This window comes from Lagenorhynchus albirostris, chromosome 16 (genome assembly GCF_949774975.1).
Source record: "Lagenorhynchus albirostris chromosome 16, mLagAlb1.1, whole genome shotgun sequence".
Taxonomy (NCBI): domain Eukaryota; kingdom Metazoa; phylum Chordata; class Mammalia; order Artiodactyla; family Delphinidae; genus Lagenorhynchus; species Lagenorhynchus albirostris.
Window position 1 is genome coordinate 2,924,391 of NC_083110.1, and position 24,772 is coordinate 2,949,162.

The 24,772-nt window shown below is 41.3% G+C and overlaps 2 protein-coding genes across 5 annotated transcripts in view; both read right to left on the reverse strand.

The window, feature by feature from the left end:
* TTC13 (tetratricopeptide repeat domain 13) overlaps positions 1-24,772 on the reverse strand; it is a 70,405-nt gene that overhangs the window by 39,999 nt on the left and 5,634 nt on the right. For all 4 annotated transcript variants that reach the window (XM_060125326.1, XM_060125325.1, XM_060125328.1 and 1 more), the window contains exons 2-4: positions 12,466-12,560; positions 8,537-8,612; positions 5,212-5,282 (exon numbers count right to left, since the gene is read on the reverse strand). In XM_060125326.1, the coding sequence (XP_059981309.1) occupies positions 5,212-5,282; positions 8,537-8,612; positions 12,466-12,560 (242 nt within the window). The remainder of the gene's footprint in view (positions 1-5,211; positions 5,283-8,536; positions 8,613-12,465; positions 12,561-24,772) is intronic.
* The window catches only part of FAM89A (family with sequence similarity 89 member A), a 58,666-nt gene continuing 46,435 nt past the window's right edge, over positions 12,542-24,772 (reverse strand). The window contains exon 3 of the transcript XR_009535935.1: positions 12,542-12,560. The gene's annotated coding sequence lies outside the window, so the exon portion shown is untranslated. The remainder of the gene's footprint in view (positions 12,561-24,772) is intronic.

Below are 24,772 nucleotides of genomic sequence, written 5' to 3' on the forward strand. Positions count from 1 at the left end.
GCTTTTAAAAAACGTATAAAGACTTAAACAAGGTTAGGAAGGATTTCCTACGGAAGCGATACCTGGGCTGAGATCTGTAGAGGATGGGGGAATCCCAGAATGACTGGTCCAGGCAGCAGGGGCAGACGGTACAAAGGCTCAGAGGGACGCGGGGAACACGGCATCTCCAAGTTGAGGTTGGAGAGGCAGGTAGGGACCTCACTAAGGATTTTTATCTCTAACCTAAAAGTAGCAGCAAAGTATATGTGTGTTTAAAGTACATGTTTGTATGGTATGTACATGTGAGTGTGTGTGGAGGGTGTGAGGAGAGAAGCCAGGAACCGAGAGCCCCATCTGTCATCTGGCAGATGGAAGTGGCTCAGCCGTGGTTTGAACAGAGCCGGGAGTAGCAGATGGACAAAGGAGATACTTAGGAGGCACACAGACAGAGCTGGTGATGAAGTAAGTGGCACACATGTGTGTGGAACATGTAGCCTCACATAACCCTGTGCCATTCATTGAGCTTGGCGACACTAGGATACGAGTAGGAATTCTTTTTCAGTTGTGGCTGGGGAGGGTCTGGTGGGATCAGGGGAGAGCAGGCAGTCGATTTGGAACCCGTAAGACTAGACTATAACTATGATAACTACCGCAATAACTAAACATCCTTCTGTGCGGTTGCAAGAAAATTCTGAAGAGTCAGTCGAATGGAGGAAACCTAAATACGTTACAGATGCACGTTTGTTTTCTCTAGTATTCAATTTACACGTTCTTTTTAGAATTTCTTTTCGACAGTGTAGAAGGATCTATAATTATTGTGGCTGTTACCACACCACAATATAGCCTAGTATTACAGGTTCCTAAATTTAAATAGTAGATTTTATTGCTTTTTTTGATTGATACAACTTTATTACTTTATCACTGGCTTTGGATGTTAACGAGTCAAAACTCTTTCTTTATGAAATGTCACAATGAATTATTATTTCAAATAAAAAACAATGTTTATTTCTAAAAACTAATTGAGCTCAGAATATCATTTCAAAGTATTTTTGAATACACAAGTCTAATAATATTTACACTTTATAAAGTTTTCAGAATTTTAAATGAATTAAATTAAACTAATATTTCAATCGTCCAATATCACTCACTTTATGCAAATACAAAATCATGGTATAATAAGACTGTTATCTTACTGGATCATGTCCACTTAAATGTCTCAATTCTCAAAAGAATCAATTTTTTTAAACACATAAAAGTCTAATTTACCATCTTCATTATATTATTTACATAGTGATTTTAAAATTTACAAATATTTATTTTTCCACCACAAGGCTGGCTTTTTGTTAAAACTCGAAAGTCACTGGATCAAAGACAAACGAATAAGTCAAAAACGTCACTGCACAGCAATGTAACAAGGATTAAGTTCTGTGTAAGTGGCAGGCGCACATACATATGTACATAAAAGATGGTTACAAGAGCACGTGCAGAGGAATGTTTTACACTTTGTCTGCTAATGCAAAGTTCTTTCATGAATTCAATTCCGCCAGAATCAGATCAGAATCAGATGAGCTCAAGGTCACACGACTAACAGCAAAGGCCAACTGCCTCATAACATTGTCACAGCACTTACGTCACCCAGCCCTGCATGAGCATCAAAGCAGCACAGACAACAGGAAAGGGTCCCACTTTCAAGAATGCTATGATGGAGGTGCTGACACATGCGGAAGTGACACAAGGACACTGACGTGGAGACAATACTGACTGATACACTTTTAAAATCAAGAGCTTCCAATGAAGACGGACAGATCTATTAAGTCTTGAAATTGTGCTCTGTTGGAAACCTTGATGCTCAAGGAACACTGTATTCCTTTATAGACGTGCCAAACAACCCATACTTGGATAAATATTCAAAGGAACAGTTTGAAACAATAAAGATTACGGAAATAGCCCTTAAGTTTGTTCTCTGATGCTGGAGCTGAGACCACAAGAAAGTATAAAAGCTTTACATCAAAAGGTCACTCTGGAATATGAGTGGCCCTCATGCATAGATCCAAATTTCACATTAAATGATCTTATATAAATGGTGACTATAATAAAATCCTAGCCCCCATGGCCCCATCTGTCTTCAGCTTTCTATGAATGAAGTCCGATTCTATGCACTCCTGCTTCACCCTGGAGTCCGCGGGCTGTCCAAGAGAAACACTTTGTCGGGAGATAACAAGCTAAAAAAAACTGGAAAAGCTTATCTGAACAGTTATCACTGAAGATTTGTTAAACGATGTTTATTGGCTTAAAAATAAAGAGTTGGGCTTCCCTGGTGGCTCAGTGGTTGAGGGTCCGCCTGCCGATGCAGGGGACACAGGTTTGTGCCCCGATCCGGGAGGATCCCACATGCCGCGGAGCGGCTGGGCCCGTGAGCCACGGCCGCTGAGCCTGCGCGTCCAGAGCCTGTGCTCCGCAACGGGAGAGACCACAACAGTGAGAGGCCCGCGTACCGCAAAAAAATTTTTTTTTAATAATAAATAAATAAAGAGTTGTCGCACATGTGGAAAGATCCTGCAAGGAACAGGTGAACATCTGATAGCATGTACTGACAACAAATGACCCTCTGGTGATGCTTAGTTGAGTCCTAACCTGGCATCCCTCCATGCTTGAAGAAACGCTTTACCACTATTCTGAATACTGGATACGAAAAAGTATTGCTGGGGTAAAAATCAGTTTCATTACTGCCAAGACCCAGTATTGCTGCATTTGCCAATAAAAGAAAAGGAAGAGCAGTTAGATTTAAAGAATGGTCATACTTTAAAAATACAATATAAAGAGACTGATTTATGCAAATTCTGATTCAAGGTAAGAAAAGGAGTTTTGGTCAATTAGAGAAGTAGCAATAACTAATCTTTGGACACTTGCTACCGTGTGGTTGTGCAGTTTCTTGATGAGATTGGCTATCAAAGATTTGAAGAAATCCATGAAAAGCTCTTAAACAGGAATTATGTGCATCAGTTTCAAACATAAAGCCTAAATGCAAAAGTTATGTCCAGAAAAGCAGGATCAAGTCTCTTATTAAAATTTTCAAAAAGAATTTTAGCACTTAATGTCAAATCTTGGTATTTTGCATTTAGCATAGTCATATAACGTAAAGAAAATGTGACAGATTTTCACCAAGCTCTATCTGGATGTCTCTAAATTTGCTCCTGCTTACTCCAGCGTGTCATGATTTTCCACATGTGTTATAAGGCAGAAAAGGCTGGGAAGCACCGAAACAAAGGGGAAGAGAGACATCCCCAAGAAGAGCACCGGCAGAAAAGCCAAAGGCATTGAATTCCCATGTAAAGACGTGTCATGAATGACAACGCAGTCTCGTCTTCTGCGGGCCCGTAGCATTTGAACTTTCTGCTGCTCCATCATCCTTTATTCCTGCCCCATCGTAGCTTGAATCACCAAAGTCACCAGTCCAACCTTATAACCCACACATTCTCAAAGAAAAATTTACCAGTCGAAAGCAACCCAACGCAGATTGATGAAAATGTTACATCAAACTTCAACATATTAATATCTTTTCTTAGCACAAAGAGAAAAATTCTGATCTACTTTCTGAATGCGACTGCAAGGAAAAGATGTTTTACGATAATAAATGGACAACAGAGATATTATGGAGTCACTAAAATTATGATTGTAGAGAAAGACTGAAAAACATTTATAAAATTAAGTAAAAAAGTAATACAAAATAGTACATAAGTTCAGATTATAAAAAACAAATGCATACTTTGAAAAGGTCATAAACTTAAATAATGGTAGAGTGGCAGAATTAGGAAATTTTTCATTACTTAAAGTTTTTTCTTTAACGTTGTTATCTTGCCTTCAGCTAGACTGATAACAATATTTTTCAAAAAGTTAAATGAATTGCTAATACGTCTGCAAGCCTGTACTGTTGTCTTCTGTTGGCTACCGTAAATTAACTGACATTTGCTCCTATAAATGTATCAAAACCTCCCTTTCAAGCCAGGGTGTTAAAGTGCTTTCTTACCTTTTTAAATACTGCAATGCTAAACAGAAAGGCGATTTTTAAAACTTTATAATCTACCCGTCGTACTTTAAACTCCACTGAAGAATATTATTCCCTATGACCACTCAAACACATAGCCGCTTGGATCTAAGCACTTTAAAGTAATAACTATAAAAATATCTTATTGATTATTTGAGAGTGAAGATAGAATTGTCAACAGAATTAATCATATGTTTAAAAAGAGAAAACAAAAGCGGAGCAAAACTTTCAAAAATAATACTTTAAAATTAAGTCTGCCTGCTGGATTGAAAACTATCTATTGGCTCTTACTGTATTAGCACAGATGAATATGCCAGAATGGTCCTTCAAATAGCTGAAATTAACTGAGCACTTACTATGTGCCAGGCACCTAGTAAAGTACTTTTTAAGATATTTCATTCAAACTGAACGAGAATATTTTTGGAGGTAGTTATTATTATGCCCATAATCCAGGTGGTTAAATAACTTGCTAGTAAGCAGCAGAGTAGATGAGAACTTGGGTATTTCTAACTCTACTTGACCCTCCTGGACAGAGAATGGATAATGGCCAGGCATCTACCAGAGTACAGTTAAATCATGACCTGAGATACACAGCCAGCAATGTCAGGCTGCATTGCAGGTCTCCTATGCAACTCTTAACACTTGCATATGAAAGCACTTGGTCTGTACCGGATTTTAACACAGCCATCAATCAATAGAGGCCCAATACTTCCACTGAGGAGTCTCATAATTATACTTTAAGGTGAGAAACAAATCCACGAATGGACTTAAGCGTGTAGATCAACTCCTGCATGGAGAGTAAACATCCGTAGCTCCAAGAATTTCCAGTGTCCACATCTCATGGGAGATATCAAGGTAGAGAGGAAAATGAACTGAAGCTGACGTTTGTCTTTTTGAAACTTGGTTTGAATCTCACCTCTGCCACCTGATGGTGGGGAGACTACAAGCAAATTGCCTGATCTCCTTAGATCGCATTTTCCTCCTTTAAAATAAAGTAATACTGCAAAGATTAAATGAGAGCATGTTACAAGGCCTGCACTAAGAAAGTGCTCAGTCAGGGCTGATTTCCTTTACTTTCTTGTAAAATCTTAAAATCCATGTTTTATTGCAGCACTTTAGCTATGCATAAGTCCATATTTTTGTCGTGACTATAAACTTGCAATCATATAATTAAGAAGAAAAATTACCTGAAGCATTGTTGAAAAATGTCTTATTGCTTCATCATAGAGACCACTGCCAATCAACACATATGCAATAGCTATGAAAAAATACAGAAACATTAAAGGAACGAATAAAGGATCTCAGACTGGAATCGGTAACTAAATTCTTTACCAAATCTTAAAAGGCAGCTCCAAGGACTAGAAGCAGTTAAAGAAAACCTGGAAGTTAATAAGATGTAATTGAATTCTCCTACCACTCAGCACTTGCTAATCAGTCTTCTAGTTCCATCTAGATTTAAATTATTAAAGCCATCTATAAAACACCTGCCTACAAGAAGTAATTATCTTTTTCTAAGCCCATCACTCACTTGCAAATACCAAATAGTCTTTACGATGTTTCTTATCTATATATACAAAAGAGCTAGTAATAAGCCTGAATAATGTCCATATAACATGGCGATGTGACTTTACTGTGAAAGTTAGAAGAAATACCCCAATAGCATCACATATCTCGATTCCTGCAGGTGCTGAATTTACTGCCAATTACCTAGTAAGAACAAAAACAGAGGCTCCAATTAATATATATTAATATAGTGCTTAACTGTAGATATAATTCACAGCACTGCAAAAGACCACTAGTCTTTTCCCTAGCTCTTCTATTCAAAATATAGTCAAGACACTACTCAAAATATAAAGATCACAAATAGTTTTTAATCAAATTGTTTAGGTAAGTGGTATTTTGAAATTAGAGCCATGAATATCTCTTAAAACACGGCACAACTTAGACTGAACTTTTTCACCTGTCAAAAAACCCAATAAATTTTAATATTCTAGATTACATTTTAATCTATAATATTTGCCCTAACTCCCTAAAGTCCCAAATATCCCTGAAAAATTGTATTCCTAGCTCAATATAATACTATTTTGATCATATTTCTTTGCAAAAAAAGCTTTATGCAACCCTCTAATTCAAGGACATAATTACGTGTTCAAGAAGATGGGGAACTAAAACTTTTAATGTCATTCAGAGTTTAAATTCCTTGACACTAGAAAGTAGTCAAAACATTAAATGCAGAAAGAGATTTAGAGTATCTTTATAACTAACCTGAGAAAAGTAAAGTTCAGAAACATCGAGTATCATAATAATACAAGAGCTTTGGGGGGCATTCATCAACATGAAAAGAGGACTGTTTTCATCCTAATTTTTTTGAAAAGATAATTAAGCTCAAACTCCTATTCAGAATAATGGGAATGGATACTATTCAGGTAGTTGTAGCAGACAATGAGATAACCAGAGACCTCTTCGGCGGGGGTCAGCGGCATTAGTAGTAAAAACAACAACAACAACAATAATAGTTACATGTACAGTACTCTTAATACGTGCCAGGCACAATCCTAATTATATACATGTATTATAACCCATTTACTCCTTAATTGCAGTGAGGTAGGTACAACTGTCATCCCCATTTGCAGAGAAGGAAATGAAGCATTTAAACTCTCCAAAGGCAGCATGCAGTGAGACAAAGGAAACAGGCTGCCTGGCTCCAGGACCCACCCATCTCACCAACACGCTACCCTGAGAAAAATCTGGGCTGCACTGAAACTACTGTGCACGGGGCTGGACTGCAAAATGGTTTGAATTTCTTGATGATTGGATGAACAGGGACTGAAACATAAACTTGTGCATTTTTGAGTGTAGGAAGATACTTTAGAAAGCCAAGAACTGGGCTCAGATTCTGGCCCCGCCACTCGCTGGCTGTGTCACCACAGGGACCTCAGTCACTCTCATGACTCTCTGAGTCTTGCTTAACAAGCCTGTAGAAAATTTTCTTAGATTCCTTTCAGATCTAAATTTTCAGAATTTCCTATCTATCTTCCCATAATCGGTAAATATCTGTTGAATGAACAAATGAATAAGTGACCCATAAAAACAAATACGGCTTTAGCGGATAAATGTTATACTTGGCAACATGTTGAAAATTTTCGTCCTTGGCTAGCCTACTGAACTCCACTCAAATAAAATCAAATGCAGCTCTCAAATATTTCCATCTAAAAGTAAATATTTTTTTGAGAAAAACCCAAAAGTATGCATTAAAAAGTAACCTAAATCTTGGACAAATATAAATAACTATTCGTACTAGGATCTAAATTTGGTTGTGGGAGTTCAAAGACATAAAGAAAAAACTAGGATAGCTGGAATCTCCCTGAAATTGTTCATAACCAGCAATTCCACATCTCCCCACAACATGTATGTTGACAGAGGTCATTTTTCCAAGAAAAAAAAATACTGAGGTTCAAGAGCTCCTAAGCCAGCTCAGGGCCTATCCTATCCCAGGGTGTACTACGATTATTCTTAGAGCACAGGACAGGCCTGGCACACGTCAGACTATTAATTCATTATTTAATAAATGAATATAAGGCTGAACAGAATCCAAGGACTACAACAGAGACCAAATCTGATGCCTTAAAGGATAATTAATTCTCAAAGCCCACTCAAAGAATATAAACAAAAAGTGATTAATACTTTCAAAATAGTCAACTCTCAATTATCTGCACTAACAAAGGAAGACGCCAATACAAGAAGTGCTCAGTCTTAATATAAAGTGCATATGGTAGAAGAAAGGATAAAATGGTTATGTGTAAATCAGACAGAAAAAAATTTCTGCAGGTGCTCTGGGCCACCAGGCAACATGTGGGAGAATGCACTTATGTGAAATCTGTCCAGCTGCAGTGTTCAGTCCTCTATTCAATTTTGTTTCCACTCTTTCAAGTGTGAGCTGACCAGGCACTGATGGAGACACACCCAGAGCATATCAGACACTGGCGAAACCAGACTGTTTTAAGACACGCCTTGAACAAGCCAAACTGCATGACCCGTTTGCAGATTAGAATGAACTCAACTTTCTACACCCACATGCTTAGACCCAACAATAACTGATTGGCCCCACAGTAAAATTAACTCAAACCTAGCTATTTTATTACAAAGAAGACTGAAGTAGTATGATTCTCTCCTGCTTTTACTTCTCTATCGTTCATATTTGATGACAGCACACAAATAACCTTCTAATGAATGCTAGTAGCTCATAAGAACTCGTTACCATAATTATTAATATCCATAGAAACACAGGTGTGGAACAGTCCTTACGGATTCCATCCAGACCTTTTATTTTATGACTTATAGTACCGAGACCCTCACAAGGGTTGAATGCCCTCCCTACCCAAGATCAAACCTCTCGTGCTGGCAAAGCCAGGCTCTGTGCTCTTTCTGTCTCACCATCCTGCCTACCTGCTCTGCATCTGATCATAAGTTCTAGGCAAATATCCCAGGAACAGCCCCCGAGTCAAGTCTCACCTAACTCTTCATTTGTGCTGTCATTATCAGTAGCAAATGGGAATCTCTTTTGTTCGGCAATAGACTTGGCCTGGCTCTGAAATAAAAACAAACATACATTTTTAGCTCATCGCAGATGAGGAGAAACTTACCATGAAACCTGTATTTAAAAGAATTAAAGCTACCTTTGATTTATATGAAAGCAAGAAAATATTCACATTAAGTCACATCAATCATGTACTTCAGGGACACAATTTGTGCTGTAACTGATTTGCTTCCTCTTCTTATCGCTAGTGGTTTTTGGTTTCCAGGAACACCTATCTTTCTACTTTCATGGGGATTAATCTTCCCGGCTGTTTCAAAGCTCCCTCCACAGACGACTCAATGACATCGATCATGTTACAAAGATCACACTCTAGTGTTTGGTCTCCAAAGTGGCTTGATAACAGAATATTTTTTCAAATAAATTTATTGATTTCTGACTGCGTTGAGTCTTTGCTGCTGCGCGCAGGCTTTCTCTAGTTGCGGCGAGCAGGGCCTACTCTTCACTGCAGTGCTCGGGCTTCTCATTGCGGAGGCTTCTCTTGTTGCGGAGCACGTGCTCTAGGGGCGTGGGCTTCAGCAGTTGTGGCTCGCGGGCTCAGTAGTTGTGGCTCGCAGGCTTTAGAGCGCAGGCTCAGTAGTTGTAGTGCATGGGCTTAGCTGCTCTGCGGCATGTGGGATCTTCGCGGGCCAGGGCTCAAACCCATGCCCCTGCATTGGCAGGTGGATTCTTAACCACTGCACCGCTAGGGAAGTCCCCCAGAATACTGCCTTTTAAACTTTAAAAATAGTTTAGAAGTAAGAGCTACAGTTTGTTGGGACTTCCCTGGGGGTCCAGTGGTTAAGTCTTCGCCTTCCAATGCAGGGGGCCCAGGTTCGATCCCTGGTTGGGGAGCTAAGATCCCACATGCCTCGTGGCCAACAAACCAAAAAAAACCATAAAACAGAAGCAATATTGTAACAAATTCGATAAAGACTTTAGAAATGGTCCACATCAAAAAAAATCTTAAAAAAAAAAAAGCTATAGGTGGTACAGGGATGACACCATAATAGGACCAGCAAAACCTGACCAAGAAACAAGACATGCTATTAAATAACGCAGAGCAGGCGATGAACATAACCATACTACTTGATGCATATGCAGACACGCACATGCACGCTTGGCAGAAAAGCTAAAGCAAAAGCGGAAGCTAGGGAAAAACTAAGTAAGTTAGCTTAGCAATTGGAAAGATTTTATAGGCAGCAACGGTCCAACATACAAAATGACGGCTCTATTGTGTTTTGGAGACAAATCATGTCTGATTATGCAAACAGCTGTCACTTTGCCAGAAGATTTGACTGTCGACACTCAATTGTGATATGCTTAGCCTACAGGGTACACGTTAAAATGATAACTTCATACCAGATTCACCTAAGATATGATTAAAACTTGTACACACACAGACAGGAAAAGCTAAGATACTACAAGACTAAAGATGTCGCTTTTGGCAAAACTTTACGATCAGAACCAAGTGACATCTCAATTATTTGAATTCCTCTTTTTGTTAATCCATTGTACAGACGCCTACAGGCATGTATGACAACCAAATAATTCTACACAGGTGACTCTTCTGACTGATGGATATGCTCTTTGGCTAATGATTGGTACTTACTAGCCATAGTCTCTTGGGCTTCACTGACTCAACAGAGTAATAGGTATTTCCACCTATATTCCCTACACTCTTAAAGTCAAGATTGATGTTCAGATACAGAGTGGTTTTGAGTTTGCCTATAAAACAAGTCAAGAATAAGCTACCTCTACTTAGAACACAAGTTGAAAGACTCAGGTCAGAAGGGATCCCATCTCAGGAGACTCAGAGCTCTCGCTTCATTCCGTTCAGGACCCCAAACCAAATGAAACACCTGAAAATTCTACCGCTTTGGGAATGTTTATGCTTTATTTCTTCCAGTAAAACCTTGATGGCTAGAGGGGAACTCTGTCAGCTCTTTCTTCCCTTGCTCTATAGCTGGGAGCTTCCACACATGGGAACCTCATTCGGCTTCTTTAGGAAGTGGTAGATTCCACAACACGTGAGGGCAGCACAGCACTGTACATACATCCAGGTGTGACCAGACACAAGTCCTTCCTCTTTACCAGCTGCTTACAGACAAACACATAAGTGCAAAACATTTTCTACTTAATAAATAGCTTAGAGCCAAGGAAAGGGGTCTATAAACAATGCTTTTAATACTTCAAAAACTTTTTATTATTTCATCCAGTGTTCAATGAAGGTCTTGACAACCATTTGCCAAGACTTTGTGCAAAAAGATGGGAAGAGAAGAGAAATGAAATCCCATAAGAAGAAGAAATCATTTACTAAGCAACAATAAGAATATGCTGAAGAGCATATCTGATTTTAAAGGGTTTGGATTATATTAGAAATAAAATTTATAACAGAAGTGGGCAGGCAAAGTATAGTAGGGACAAATTCATTTCCTGATCAAAAAGAATCTTCCCCAAGTCTAATACTGCAACTATAGATATCTTCTGTGGACAGAGTGGAGCAGCTATGATCAAGGAAGTTTAAACACACAACCCCACGTTGCTAGTAGACTAACTCCAATCCACCTTTCAGGTCCCTGCTCATGGTTCAGTTCCTGAAAGCTGTCTTGCCTGATACCCCTAACTTAAGGGAGATTATGTTGACCCTTTGTTTTTCCTTCATATGATTTGCACAGTTATACTTCTATGCTTACCTGTATAATTATTTGATTAGTAGCTATAGAGCCCTAAGTGCTGGGACCAAGCCTCTCTGGCTCACCACTCCCTGGCTAAGTACTTGCTTAGCTCAACGCTTGACAGAAATAGGTGCAAAATAAATATCTGGAAAATGAATGAATAAATGAAGAGTTTAACTCCCATATTTTCAACCTAGGGAAAACAAAAGGCCTAGACTTATCAGCTTTCTCCCATAGGTTACTAGCTAGTGCCATCTTAAACTGGAAAGGCAAATAGCAGGTAATATTTGAATTACTATCAGCAAGAAGGTCCCTAATAACTCTAAGAATCTAATCACTTCTCCAAGGTGGGGATGATCCAGTTTCTATTTAAATGTTTTCAGTGATGGCCAACTCATTACTTCACAAATTAGCCCATTCTGGTTTGGGACAAGTCTAATTCAAAAGTTCTTCCGTATACCACGTTGACGACTATGCAATGAGTTAAGTAAAATCAGTTGATCATTCTCTAGTTTGCAGTTTCTACCCATACTGAGTAGTTCTTACATGAAAAGGCAGAAGAGCTTTGTCTGGAAAAGAAAAGAGTACCCCTAAAGGGAAATTTTAAACAAAAGAAGCCAACAATATCTATGTGGATGTTGAAGGCAAAGGCCTGGTGAAACACTGTTAACCTTGGGCACTGAAAGAAGAGCAGCCTCACAGAACCAAGTGTGAGGAAAAATACCCTGGTACATGGAGGCAGCCGGGCCAGAGGGGGACACACGCTAGCACGGCAGGTAGATGCACGTTACGTGGCACGGGGCCAGGTGCTCGTCCCTGGAATGGAGAGGTCTCTGGTTCAGCTTAGCTGGTACTGATTAAAAAACCATAGATACAAAAGATACACAGGCAAAGGCTGGAAAAATAAGATTATACGCTACCTTCAAATCCGTAAGGCTCCTAGAAATAAGGTTCAGCCATGATCTCCTTTATTCCTTGGAAGGTGAAAGTAAAGAGTCCTAGGTCCAGAATGACCAACCATCCAATGCATAAGACATAATAATTCAATGTGACTAAACACCAGATGACCTATCTTTATCTTATGCAACTGGACTCAACTCCTAGTTGATAAACAGATGCAATCTCTACCTTTTGGAACTAGTATCACCATGTTTCAGGTCACAAAAACAGAAGGCATAGAAGATGCATACCAGAATCTTTTCAGTGTTGAGAGAAAGCAAAGAGTCACAGGGTGGTGGTCCTTTGGGTTCGCAGTCGGAGTCATGGAAGTTCAAAAAGGATGACTCTGAAAAGCAAACAGTCCTTGTTATTCTCCTTACCTTAGATGTATGGCTCTTAGGTGCTTAACTATGAATTGCAATGTGAAGAATCCACAAAATCAAAACAAGGACAAGTGTAAAAAACACTAAAAGGGGCATCCTGTCTTCCACCTCTACAACTGGGTAACATTTTATAGTTTCCAAGTATCTCACACACGCCTCGGTGATTTTGTCCTCACAACAGTGAACACAGCTGTTAAGATCCTTTCATGGGATACCTCTGATGTGGCAGCATTTCCCAGAGGTTAAAAAAAAAAATCACAAAGAGGGGAACAAAGTCAAGCCAGGAAGACCTGATGTTAAGAGGTATGTGCTAAGGATCTAGTAACCAGAATATCTAAAAACTCCTCAAATTCAACAAGAAAAAGACAACGCCGTTTTAAAAACGGGTAAAGGACTTGAACCGGCAACTCTCCGAAGATGTACAAACAGCCACTGAGTACATGAAAAGATGCTCTACATCATTATTAACTAATGAATACAAATCAAACCACAAGGAGGTACCAATTCACACCCACTAGGATGGCTATAATTTTTTTTTTTTAAGGGGAAATCACAAGTGCTGGCAAGGAGGCAGAGAAATTGAACCCTTGTGCAATGCTGATGGGGATGTAAAACTGTGTGGCCACTGTAGAGTTGGCTCGTTCCTCCAAAAGTTAAAGATAGAATTACCACCTGGTCCTGCTATTCCGCTCCTAGGTAGGTACCCCAAAGAACTGAACACAGGGACTCAGACAAGCACACATACGCACATGTTCACAGCAGCACTATTTACAATAACCAAAAGGTGGAAACAACCTAAATGTCCATCAACAGAAAACAGATAAACAAATTGTGGTATATACATATAGTGGAATATTATTCAGCCTTAAAAATGAATGAAGTGGGGACTTCCCTGGTGGTCCAGTGGTTGAGAATCTTCCTTCCAATGCAGGGGACGCAGGTTTGAGCGCTGGTTGGGGAACTAAGATCCCCCATGCCGCGGGGCAACAAAGCCGCACGCCGCAACTACTGAGCCCGTGTGGCACAACTAGAGAGTCCGCGCTGCAACTACAGAGCCCACACGCTCTAGAGCCTGCGTGCCACAACTCGAGAGAGAAAATCCACGTGCCACAACGAAAGATCCCACGCGTCTCAACTAAGACCCAACACAGCCAAAAATAAATAAATATTTTTTAAAACACGAATGAAGTACTGATACATATTACAACATGGAAGAACCTCCAAAACAAAAACTAAGTGAAAGAAACTAGACACAAAAGGTCACATAGTGTATGATTCCGTTTATATGAAATGTCCAGAATAGGCAAATCCACAGACACAGTATGCACCTTGGTGGCTGAAGGAGGGAATGGAGAGAAACTGCCTGACGGGCAAGGGAGTTTACTTTGGAGTGATGGAAATATTTTGAGGTAATTGCACTTGCCTGGTCAATGTACTAAATGCCACTGAACTGTTCACTTGAACATGGTTGATTTTACATTATGTAATTTTTTTTTTTTTTTTTTTTTTTTTTTTTTTTTTTGCGGTACACGGGCCTCTCACTGCTGTGGCCTCTCCCATTGCGGAGCACAGGCTCCGGACGCGCAGGCTCAGCGGCCACGGCTCACGGGCCCAGCCGCTCCGCGGCATGTGGGATCTTCCCGGACCGGGGCACGAACCCGTGTCCCCTGCATCGGCAGGCGGACTCTCAACCACTGCGCCACTAGAGAAGCCCAACATTATGTGAATTTTGCCTCAACAACTTATTTTTTAAAATATGCTCTAATGCAGCAGTCACTAAAGAGCACAAAATTAGGTTCAAGAAAATTATGTTCAAGAGAATTTAGCTGAATTCTCACATGTGTGTATCCTAACGACAGGAAGAAGGACATGACGGATCCAAGAGCCCTGGTGGGGAGCAGTGACTGAAGCTGGAATGTTAAGCCTCACAAGGCACAGCAGGGTTTAAAGGATGGATGGCTTCAGACTGGCGGGCAGAAAGGGAATGGATACTCCAGGCAGAATGAGTGGTGTACAGAAACACAAAGGCACGCAAATGCAAAGGGGCAGTGAGCAGACCACCCTGGCTAGAGGAGGGAGTCGGTGCTGGAAAATAAAAAAGGTGAGTGGTCAGACTAGGAAGTCATGGACCCAGAGAAAGGCTTCAGTCTGACAAGAATGAAGAACCAGTAATGCTTGTTGATAGGCAGTTGGATATACGTTCATCAATAACCTGTCTCCCCTACCTTTTAAAAAAGGTACCATTTGAGAACTCACATGTTGAACACTGTGCAAAGCACTACACAGACATGGCTGTATTCTCTTCTAACAATCTCTCCACTTTATGGAATTCTTTTTAGTTTCAATAAATAAACATCGACAAAATTTTATTTTTTATTGTAATTGAAGTATAGTTGATTTATAATATTAGTTTCAGGTGTACTGTTTTTTTTAATTAAAAATATATATTTTTATTTTTGGCTACGTTGGGTCTTCGTTGCTGCGCGCGGGCTTTCTCTCTAGTTGCGGCGAGCGGGGGCTTCTCTTCCTTGCGGCGCGTGGGCTTCTCATTGCGGTGGCTTCTCTTGTTGCAGAGCACGGGCCCTAGGCGCGCGGGCTTCAGTAGTTGCGGCACGTGGCCTCAGTAGTTGTGGCTCGCGGGCTCTAGAGCACAGGCTCAGTAGCTGTAGCGCATGGGCTTAATTGCTTGCGGCATGTGGGATCTTCCCAGAAGAGGGCTCAAACCCGTGTCCCCTGCATTGGCAGGTGGATGCTTAACCACTGCGCCACCAGGGAAGTCCAAACATTTATTTAATTTTAAATGGTTGCACAGTATTCCATTGCATGGAATTTAACCATACCCCTATCATTGGATAATTAGGATGTCCTTTCTTTTTCCTTAATACAGACACTTTCAATGAGTATCCTTGACCTATATTTTTGCAAATTTACACAACTGGGCAATTAAACTACAGTATAACATATGTAATTGCTGAGGCAAAGGGTGTAAACAATTTTAAGACTTTCCATATATATTGCTCCATTTCCATCTCAATGCTTAATAATTTCATTTCCATTCACAGTGTATAACACCACTATTTCCCTCTGCTCAAAGTAGTGCCATTCTTTTTATCTTTTCCAATCTGAAAATAGTACTAGTAAGATTAAACTTTTGCTTTATTGGCCATTTGTATCTCTTTTGTAAATTGCTTATATCCTCTGCTAATTTGTAACCCATCTATTCTGGCCTAAGATTTAGAGAAGAATTTCTAATTATCTACTTTCTAACCTCAGGACCACTTATGAAATTATCAATTTGAATGCCACCTTTATAACACATTATAGTCACTGGGATCTGTTTCTAGACTCCTTTTTTTTTTTCTTTTTTTGCGGTACGCGGGCCTCTCACTGTTGTGGCCTCTCCCGTTGCGGAGCACAGGCTCCGGACGCGCAGGCTCAGCGGCCATGGCTCACGGGCCCAGCCGCTCCACGGCATGTGGGATCTTCCCGGACCGGGGCACGAACCCGTGTCCCCTGCATCGGCAGGCGGACTCTCAACCACTGCGCCACCAGGGAAGCCCTAGACTCCTTTTTTTAAAGGAATCTTTGAGACGATTTACATCTACCTTCTGCAATAGCTCTGACAGATGACTCTTCAATCTCTACATGGACATTTATTTCTAAAAAATTATAGTAGTTATTCACGATTGTTGTAGAAAATACAGAAAAATCACAGAATGTAATTAAAAGTCACTTAGAATACCACTATGCATTGAGAACCACCATGAAAATTTTGGGGTGTATAACTAGGAGTCATAACTCTGAAATCGGGTGGCTGGGTTTGAATTCCTGTTCTCTGCCACTGCTTACTAGCTCTTGGCCACTGACTTAGCCTCCTCCATCTTCAGTTTCTTCATTTGTAAAACAGGGTCAGTGATAAATTATCTACGTCACAGGGGTGGTTGTGAGATTTAAATAAGGAAATATAAGTAAAGCATGTGGTATAGTTTCTGACACAAACAAGGAGCTCAAAAAATGTTTGCTACTATTGTTATCATGAGGTTGTGAGGACTGAATGAGCTACATTGTTTTGTAAGCTGCCCTTTTAACTTAATAATATAATGTAAACACTTAACCATATGATTACATTTTCTTCTACATTATTTAAATTTAAACTTGGTGAGATTATATATCATTTTAATTTAACACTTTAGACATAAAATTTCAATTCTCTACAATAAACCTGCATTTTGTTGTTTTGTTTTGTAGACTTTCTAATCCCTTATAATGATGTTTATTCTGACTTCAGTATCATTGTTTCACTTACTATAGCCTTACAATGAGTGCATACAGGTTAATGTAAAAGCAAAGCCTCATCACCTTTTCTTAAAAAAAACCTTCTGGGCTTCCCTGGTGGCGCAGTGGTTGAGAGTCTGCCTGCCAATGCAGGGGACACGGGTTCGAGCCCTGGTCTGGGAGGATCCCACATGCCGCGGAGCAACTAAGCCTGTGCGCCACAGCTACTGAGCCTGCGTGTCTGGAGCCTGCGCGTCTGGAGCCTATGCTCCGCAACAAGAGAGGCCGTGACAGCGAGAGGCCCGCGCACCGCGATGAAGAGTGACCCCCGCTCTCCGCAACTAGAGAAAGCCCTCGCACAGAAACGAAGACCCAACACAGCCAAAAATAAATAAATAAATTTATAAAAAAAATTTCTTGGCTATTTGGATAAACATTCTTCCTTCAGATAAACTTTAGTCATTTTGTTACGGTTCCAAAACAAAAAGCCCTGTATGATTTTTATTAGAATTGCATTAAAATTGTAGATTAATGACGGGAGAAACACTTGACTTCTTTACAAAATTTAATCTTTTATTAACCTATGTGGAATTTTATAATTTTTATACAGGATGTACACATTCAAGTCTGTTGTGATCTTAAAAAAAAAAATCGCTTGATAACCACAGATTCATCGGTGGTTGAATCTATTATCTGTTGAGCATCTACTATGTTCCAGTCACGGCCTTAGCCTCAATGGTCGTCAAAACCATAAATGACCCCAGTCCTTGTATATAGCATTCAGTGGGGAACCTGACAGTAATCAGAGCCACATAAAAAAATGTCAGAATGCAACAGCTTAAGAGTCATGACCTAGAGCATAATCGGGAGAAGAGGTGTGTGTGCTCAGGAAAAGCTTCCAGAGGACTGAGTAACGCCAGCCAATACCGATATAGTCACCATGTATAGGTACCCTTCCAATCCCCCTTTTTTTTTTTTTTTTTGGCGGTACGCGGGCCTCTCACTGTTGCAGCCTCTCCCGTTGCGGAGCACAGGCTCCGGACGCGCAGGCTCAGCGGCCATGGCTCACGGGCCCAGCCGCTCCGCGGCACGTGGGATCCTCCCGGACCAGGGCACGAACCTGTGTCCCCTGCATTGGCAGGCGGACTCTCAACCACTGCGCCACCAGGGAAGCCCCCAATCCCCATTTTAAAGAAGAGAAAAACGAGGCCGACAGCCTAAGCAATCTGCAAAAGGCCACCCTCTAGCAAAGCAATGGAGGTGTTGGTTGGCTGCCTGCCATGAAAGAGTGAAGGCAGATCTAAGCGAAGTTAAGGACTTCACAGGTGAAGGTCCATGGGAGGCTGGCAGGACCGGGAGAGTGGCCCAGGCAGAGATGCAGCATACTGTCAATCTTTTGCCTTCTTAGCTGACTAGAGCTGAATATTTTATCGGTCCACATTATTGAACTTTTAACAGCTCTATTAATGTCTTCATTTACACACTGGATAACTGTGCCATCTACACGTAAATACATCAAGGTCTTTTTAATATTTATACTCACTTAGCATCTTATTTTACTGGACAAACCTCCCCAAAGTGCTCAATAATACTCGTGATAAAAGGCACTCCTGCTTAGTCCTGACGTTAACATGTCATTTGATGACCCAGAATTTCCTCAACTTTTGACAGTAACATTTTTAACATTTACAAACATCCAGTGGGAAGCTGCTCTATGTGCCTATTTTGAGACTGATATATTTTACCATATAAAGGAAGGGTGGAGATCGATGTATTTTTACCATATAAAGGAAGAATTCTCCTATTCTTTGCTTTACCCAAAATTTTAAATCAGGAAAGCTGGCTGAAATTTATCAAGTGATTTTGGATATTTCTTTATGATAATCATGATTTCTCTCCTTTGACCTATCAAGGTGATTAATTCCTTAAAACGTTGAACCATCTTTTGTACTTCTAGAATAAACTAACTGATCAAGGCAGATTATTCTTCTGTTTGCTGGCTTCAGTTTACTAATATTTACTTTGGATTTCTATAACTATGTTAATAGCTTTCTGTTCTGCCCCCGAACTTTATCAGATTCTGGCATCAGTGTTTTTTGCTGGTTTGGTAAGGTCTGTGATACAAGACTAGTTTGTTCTAGTTGTAACTAGAGTTGTCTGGAACAGGAGGTTAAATTTGTTCTTTAATCTAAAAATATTTAACTCACTATGGATTCAATTATTTTCAAATAATAACCCAACCAGCTGTATTTAAATGCTACAGACTTCCATGAAATTAGGAAAAGTCTGTTTTCTTCCTTGTTCAGGTCATACAAGTAATGTCATTGTGATTACTGCAGAAATAGTCTCAAAACACATTATAGAATCTCATCTTTTTCTTCTGCATCATCTTCCTGGATATTTCTCTACTGCTTCTTATTTTTAACCTACTAGCAGAGGTTTCTGCACCGTTGTCTCTTAAATTCTAACAGCCGCTACAGTTGCGCACATACCCCCTCATTCATTACATGCAGTTGCATCTGCTCCCTACTTACATGTCAGCCTTATCAGATTCATCTATTTTATTCTTTTCTAAAGAAGCAGCTCTTGGGTCTATTGATCCATTCCGTTGTTGCTCTGTTTCTAATTCATTTATTCTGGCTTTGGTCTTCTTAGCCCTGCAATTTCCTTTATTTCCTCTTCTAGTTTCCCAAGTTTAGTATCCAGTTCATTTATTCCCTTTCTTCTTTAGTATTAAGATGCCATGGAGGGCTTCCCTGGTGGCGCAGTGGTTGAGAGTCCGCCTGCCGATGCAGGGGACACGGGTTCGTGCCACGGTCCGGGAAGATCCCACGTGCCGCAGAGCGGCTGGGCCCGTGAGCCATGGCCGCTGAGCCTGCGCGTCCAGAGCTTGTGCTCCGCAACGAGAGAGGCCACAGCGGTGAGGAAGAAAGATCAAAGACAGTGGGGACAGAAGAAGATATGAAGGGAAAAGGACAGGGCTTTGAGAAAATTGGGCACAGGAAGAGGAAAGAGGCACTGTTTCCCGTTTGTGCAGCTAGAGAGGGGTAGTGCCTGTAACTGAAGTGGGGAGTCTAAGAGGAAGAGTGCTTTTAGAGGGAAGTAAAGCGCTAACTCTGGGTTTAAGCAATTGCTCATGAGATGCTAAACCAGGAAGCTGTCTTGCATGTAGTTAGGAAATTCCAGAGAAAGAGCTACAGATATAAATCTGATAATCATTAACTGATGGTAGATGATTAAGCAGGAAATGTAGGTAGGATCTCTAAGGAAGCTTAGGAAGCTTAAGTTTAATGAGAAGAAAAGAGCTGACCCTGGTGGGAACAAGATACTTAAGAGGCGGAGGGAGAATCAACTTGATAATTTACCTTTTTTCTAAAGAGCTACCTATTTCTTTGAACTGTTCTACATCTTTGTCATAAAGCTATACAGAGAGTTATAATGATTCCTAAAGGCAAATACAGTTGACCCTTGAACAACATGGGGGTTTGGGGTGCCAATCCTCCATGCAGTTGAAAATCTGTGTATAACTTGTGGTTAGCCCTCCGAATCCGCAGTTGCACAACTGAAGATTCACCAACCACAGATTGTGTAGCACTGTAGTATCTCCTACTGAAAACAATCCATGTACAAGTGAACCTGCACAGTTCAAACCCGTGCTGGTTAACGGTCAGCTGTATTTGTTTCCTCTCATTTTCCTTGATTACCCTTGCTAGATGATTGTCTAAACTTTACCAGTCATTTTCAAACAACCAGCTCTTCTACTTAAAGCGCCTCTTTCCCTGACTTCAAATGTAATTAATTAGTTCTGCAGCAAAGTAACAGAGGGGTTCAGAGCACAGGCCGTGGCGCCAGACTGACTCAGATGAGATGCCTAACTGGCTGTTTGACTTTGGGCAAGTCCTTTAATTTCTCCTAGCCTCAGATGCCTCATCTGTAAAACAGGAATAACTACCACCACATACCCTCTTAGGGCAACTGTGAGGAATAGACGTAATGCCCACAGTTCACAGAATGATTGTTAAATGTTAGTATATACATCTAGGCTAAAATTGCTGGGGTTTTCTTGTAAATTTCTTCTTCCTGCTTTCCTGAAGTTTATTTTGGCCTTCACAGTACTTTACAGCTTTCAAGATACTTTCACAGACATTATTTCTTTTGGTCCTCCATCCTCTGAGGCTGGTGGAACATACCTTGGGCTCACTGTACACGTGGGGAATGATGCTCAGTGTTAATGGACACGTTTAAGGTCACAAAAATGAAGAAACAACGAAGCGAAGATTCGCCACAGATGCGCTCTAGGACACCCCATCGATAGGGGCACACGGCACATTTGTCACCGCTCATTCTGCCAAAGCAGGGTCCTGGTAATAGTCTACTACAGCAATGCCATCCAACTTCTTTCTTCTCCCCCTCAACCTTACACACAGCTGACTTTAAGAAGAGCATCTTTGGTGAAGACAGGAGCTGACTGTAGGACATTGAGACAGTGTATATAAACATCTTCTTTGAGGAATTCTGCTGTAAAAGGGAACAGAGAGATGAGGTGGTGGCTGGAAGGACTCGGTGGTCCTGTCTTTGTTGCCTGTTTTTCAAGATGGGCGCTGCACCAGGCAGAAGCCACGGGTCCTCCAAGGAGATAGGACCGCAGGCAAAGGCTATAAGTACAGCTGTGGGCGGGCTGACAGCTAGAATGGTGGGAAAGCGTGGAAATTCTCAATCAAATAAGAGGACAGCATTGCCTCCTGCTGAGGAGAGGCGCTGTTACTGCAAAGAGCATGCGTGTGTCACACATTCCTGTCCTGCAAGGGAAAGCTGACTGAAAGTTTGTGTTTCCCCGAAGGAAAATGTTTCATAAGGAATTCCACAGCTGCTTCTGTGCTCATCACTTGACACCTGGCTCTAGGTATAACAGACGGTGGGCCAGGTTCACCTGAACACAAGGATGACTGGGCTTTTCCCATGGAGGAGCCAGAACTTGGAAGTCAGGTACCATATATTTATCGACAATTCTGGTCCCAGGTGTAGGGTAACCCGGGAAGAGCAGACCGCATTACCGTGGCTGGAGGAGCTCCCTGAAGGTCAAACAGGTGCTACACGGCATCAACTTGTAGTACCTTTGCTTTTTTTTTTTGTCAATAACTGGACTTTAATGAGTAATTCTGGTAAAAGCGTTTTTGCACAGATATGCAGGTATAAAACACATATAAAAAATGAACAAAAAGATTCCTTCTCTCCTTAAGTACATCTTAGAACAGCCATGACTAAGTTTAACGTGATATATATTTCAGAGCTTAAAACCCAAGAAACTTTGCTTTTATCAGTTTCTGCATTTGTAAGACAACCACTGTTGAGAGTGAAGCTAGGTCCCCCTGAAACCGAGCTGCCTGTCAAGTTTATGATTAACCTTTCTATCCAAGACTTTATGCTCTTTCCTATCCTGCTCCCTGTTCCCCCTCAAGATTGAGGAGTATCAGAGAAAAGGTGGGGGGGAGGGTTGACCCCTGCGGGGTCCTCCCGGGTACCAAAGCCCCTCCATGTCACCTGTTCCTTGTTTGTGGAAAAAGGCTTTAGTCTCCTAGGTCTTCCCTGAGTTCCAAAGAGCAGACTCAAGCAGTTACCAATTAGGGAAGTGAGGGAATGCAGAAACTAAGGGAAAAAGGTCAAGCAAGAAACGTAATGGTAGCTTAAACAGTTCAGCGACAGAAGTCCTAGTTCCTCCTAAAGGACGATAACCTTGGAGTTGTTCTGCAGAAACTAAGACCCCACCCAGGTGGACGATGGTGACGACCTGCTGATCACAAGCCTGTAGATCCCAGACTGGTTGGAACCAGAAGCTTGATGATTAAGATCCCCAAAGCATCACCTTATTTCCTCACCACCAACCAGTCAGAAGGAGGTGCACAGGCTACAACTCTCACCCCAAATGTTGCCTTTAAAACCCTTCCCTGAAAGCCATCGGGGAGTCTGGACTTTCTGAGCATAAGCTGCTAGCCCTCCTGGCTTGGCGCCCTGCAGATAATCGACCTTTCCTTCACCACAGCCCGGTGTCAGCAGACTGGCTTTGCGGTGCTGCAGGCGTGCAGACTCAAGTTCGGTTCAGTAACAAGGACGTTGTAGATTACCTTGCTGGATGGTCCCAGGTGGTACTTTTCCTTTAGAATGTAATAACAGGAAAAGTAGTAACAGGGAAAATTCTCCTCTGAAGAATTTATATGCTTCTTTTGTTCTAATACTATTCATCAGTGCCTGAGATGTGTAAGGTATCATAAAACAACTTGAAAATAGAGGCCGCCCACTGAGAATTAGATTATAAAGTCAACATATAACTAGTCCTCTAGAACAAGGATCTGCAAAAGCCATCTTAAAAGAGACAGGACGGCTTTATAGCAAAACATGAATGTAATTTGACTGAAGCTGTATTAACTCAGTAAAGTATTTTAAAAGTAAAGTACTTGTAAAGAAGGTATAAAACCAAAAGAAAAGGAGTTGGTCAGCTGCACAGAATGGAAAAAGAAGCATGGAAGCAAGTTACGGGGCGCCGATCCAGGAACAGAACAGGATGGCAGGTGCTGCCGCCAGCATACTGGGCAGCGGGCCGTAACCACAAAGGCTGCTCACTTAGCCTGGGGTTATAAACTGCGCTGAAAATGCATCGCAGGCTCAGGGTGGCACGCGCTCTTAAGAGCTGAAGGCTTTCGCATAAGCCCACACATACTGTCAAACGTCATCAGCTCTACTGGGAAAGCTGAAGCAGATCTAGGCAGTGATGTGAAACCGTTAGAGATAAGGAAACACAGTGTCACTTAGAACACTCCAAACACAGGCAGGAAAAAGTCACAAGAGAAGTCAACTGGTCTTTCGTGCAGAAGTCGTGCCAGGTGGAGGACAGACCACCTGACACAGGACCCCTGGGCACCTGTGTGAAGAACGCCAGTGCCTGAGCAGAGTCCATGCACTGTGCCGGTTCCTGAGGCAGAAATGAAGCCACAGCAAATATTTCCCAATGAAACAAGGGTGACGTAGAATAAGACTTTCTTAGCATGCTTTAAAACAGATAGTAGCTATTGATTTGGGGTTCTTCGGGGTTCTTTCTGGTTACACGCGTTAGTTTGTGAAAATTTATGGAGCGTTACACTTGTGATGCACACATTTTTCTGCATATGTCATATTTCAATAAAGAGTAAAAATAAAGACAGCAGAAGGAAAATGTTGGAAAGCATTAACCCGAAGGGAAAAGTATTAAAATTCTGTTATTTTAATAAATTTTGTACTTATTCTATCTGCAAGATAACAAGCCCAAACAAAAAGATAAGATGACCTCTTTAAAACACTACACTGTGAAAAGGGGATGCTTTATAAGTTGGTCAGTCAGGCAAGTATCTACTGAGTGCAAAGAAACCAAGCTGTCTCTACAGGCTGTAAAAGAGACTCCTTGCAAAGTTTTTATATAGAAAGTACTCTGCCACTTCCTGTAGTCATATGCTCCAGGTATGTAGGTTTAAAAACCCAGGCCAGGGCTTCCCTGGTGGCGCAGTGGTTGAGAGTCCGCCTGCCGATGCAGGGGACACGGGTTCGTGCCCCAGTCCGGGAAGATCCCACATGCCGCGGAGCGGCTGGGCCCCGTGAGCCATGGCCGCTGAGCCTGCGGGTCTGGAGCCTGTGCTCCACAACGGCAGAGGCCACAACAGTGAGAGGCCCGCGTACCGCAAAAAAACAAACAAATAAAAAAAAAACCAGGCCACGTATCTTTTGCCTTCATCCAGAGGGGAAAAGAATTAACCTCTGTCACCCAAAGCTGAACACATCTACCAGTGCACAGAAACTTGTAAAAGGTAAATGTAATTCTTAACGACAACGTATCTACAGGAAGAAGCTAATGATATGCAAATACCATGGGCTA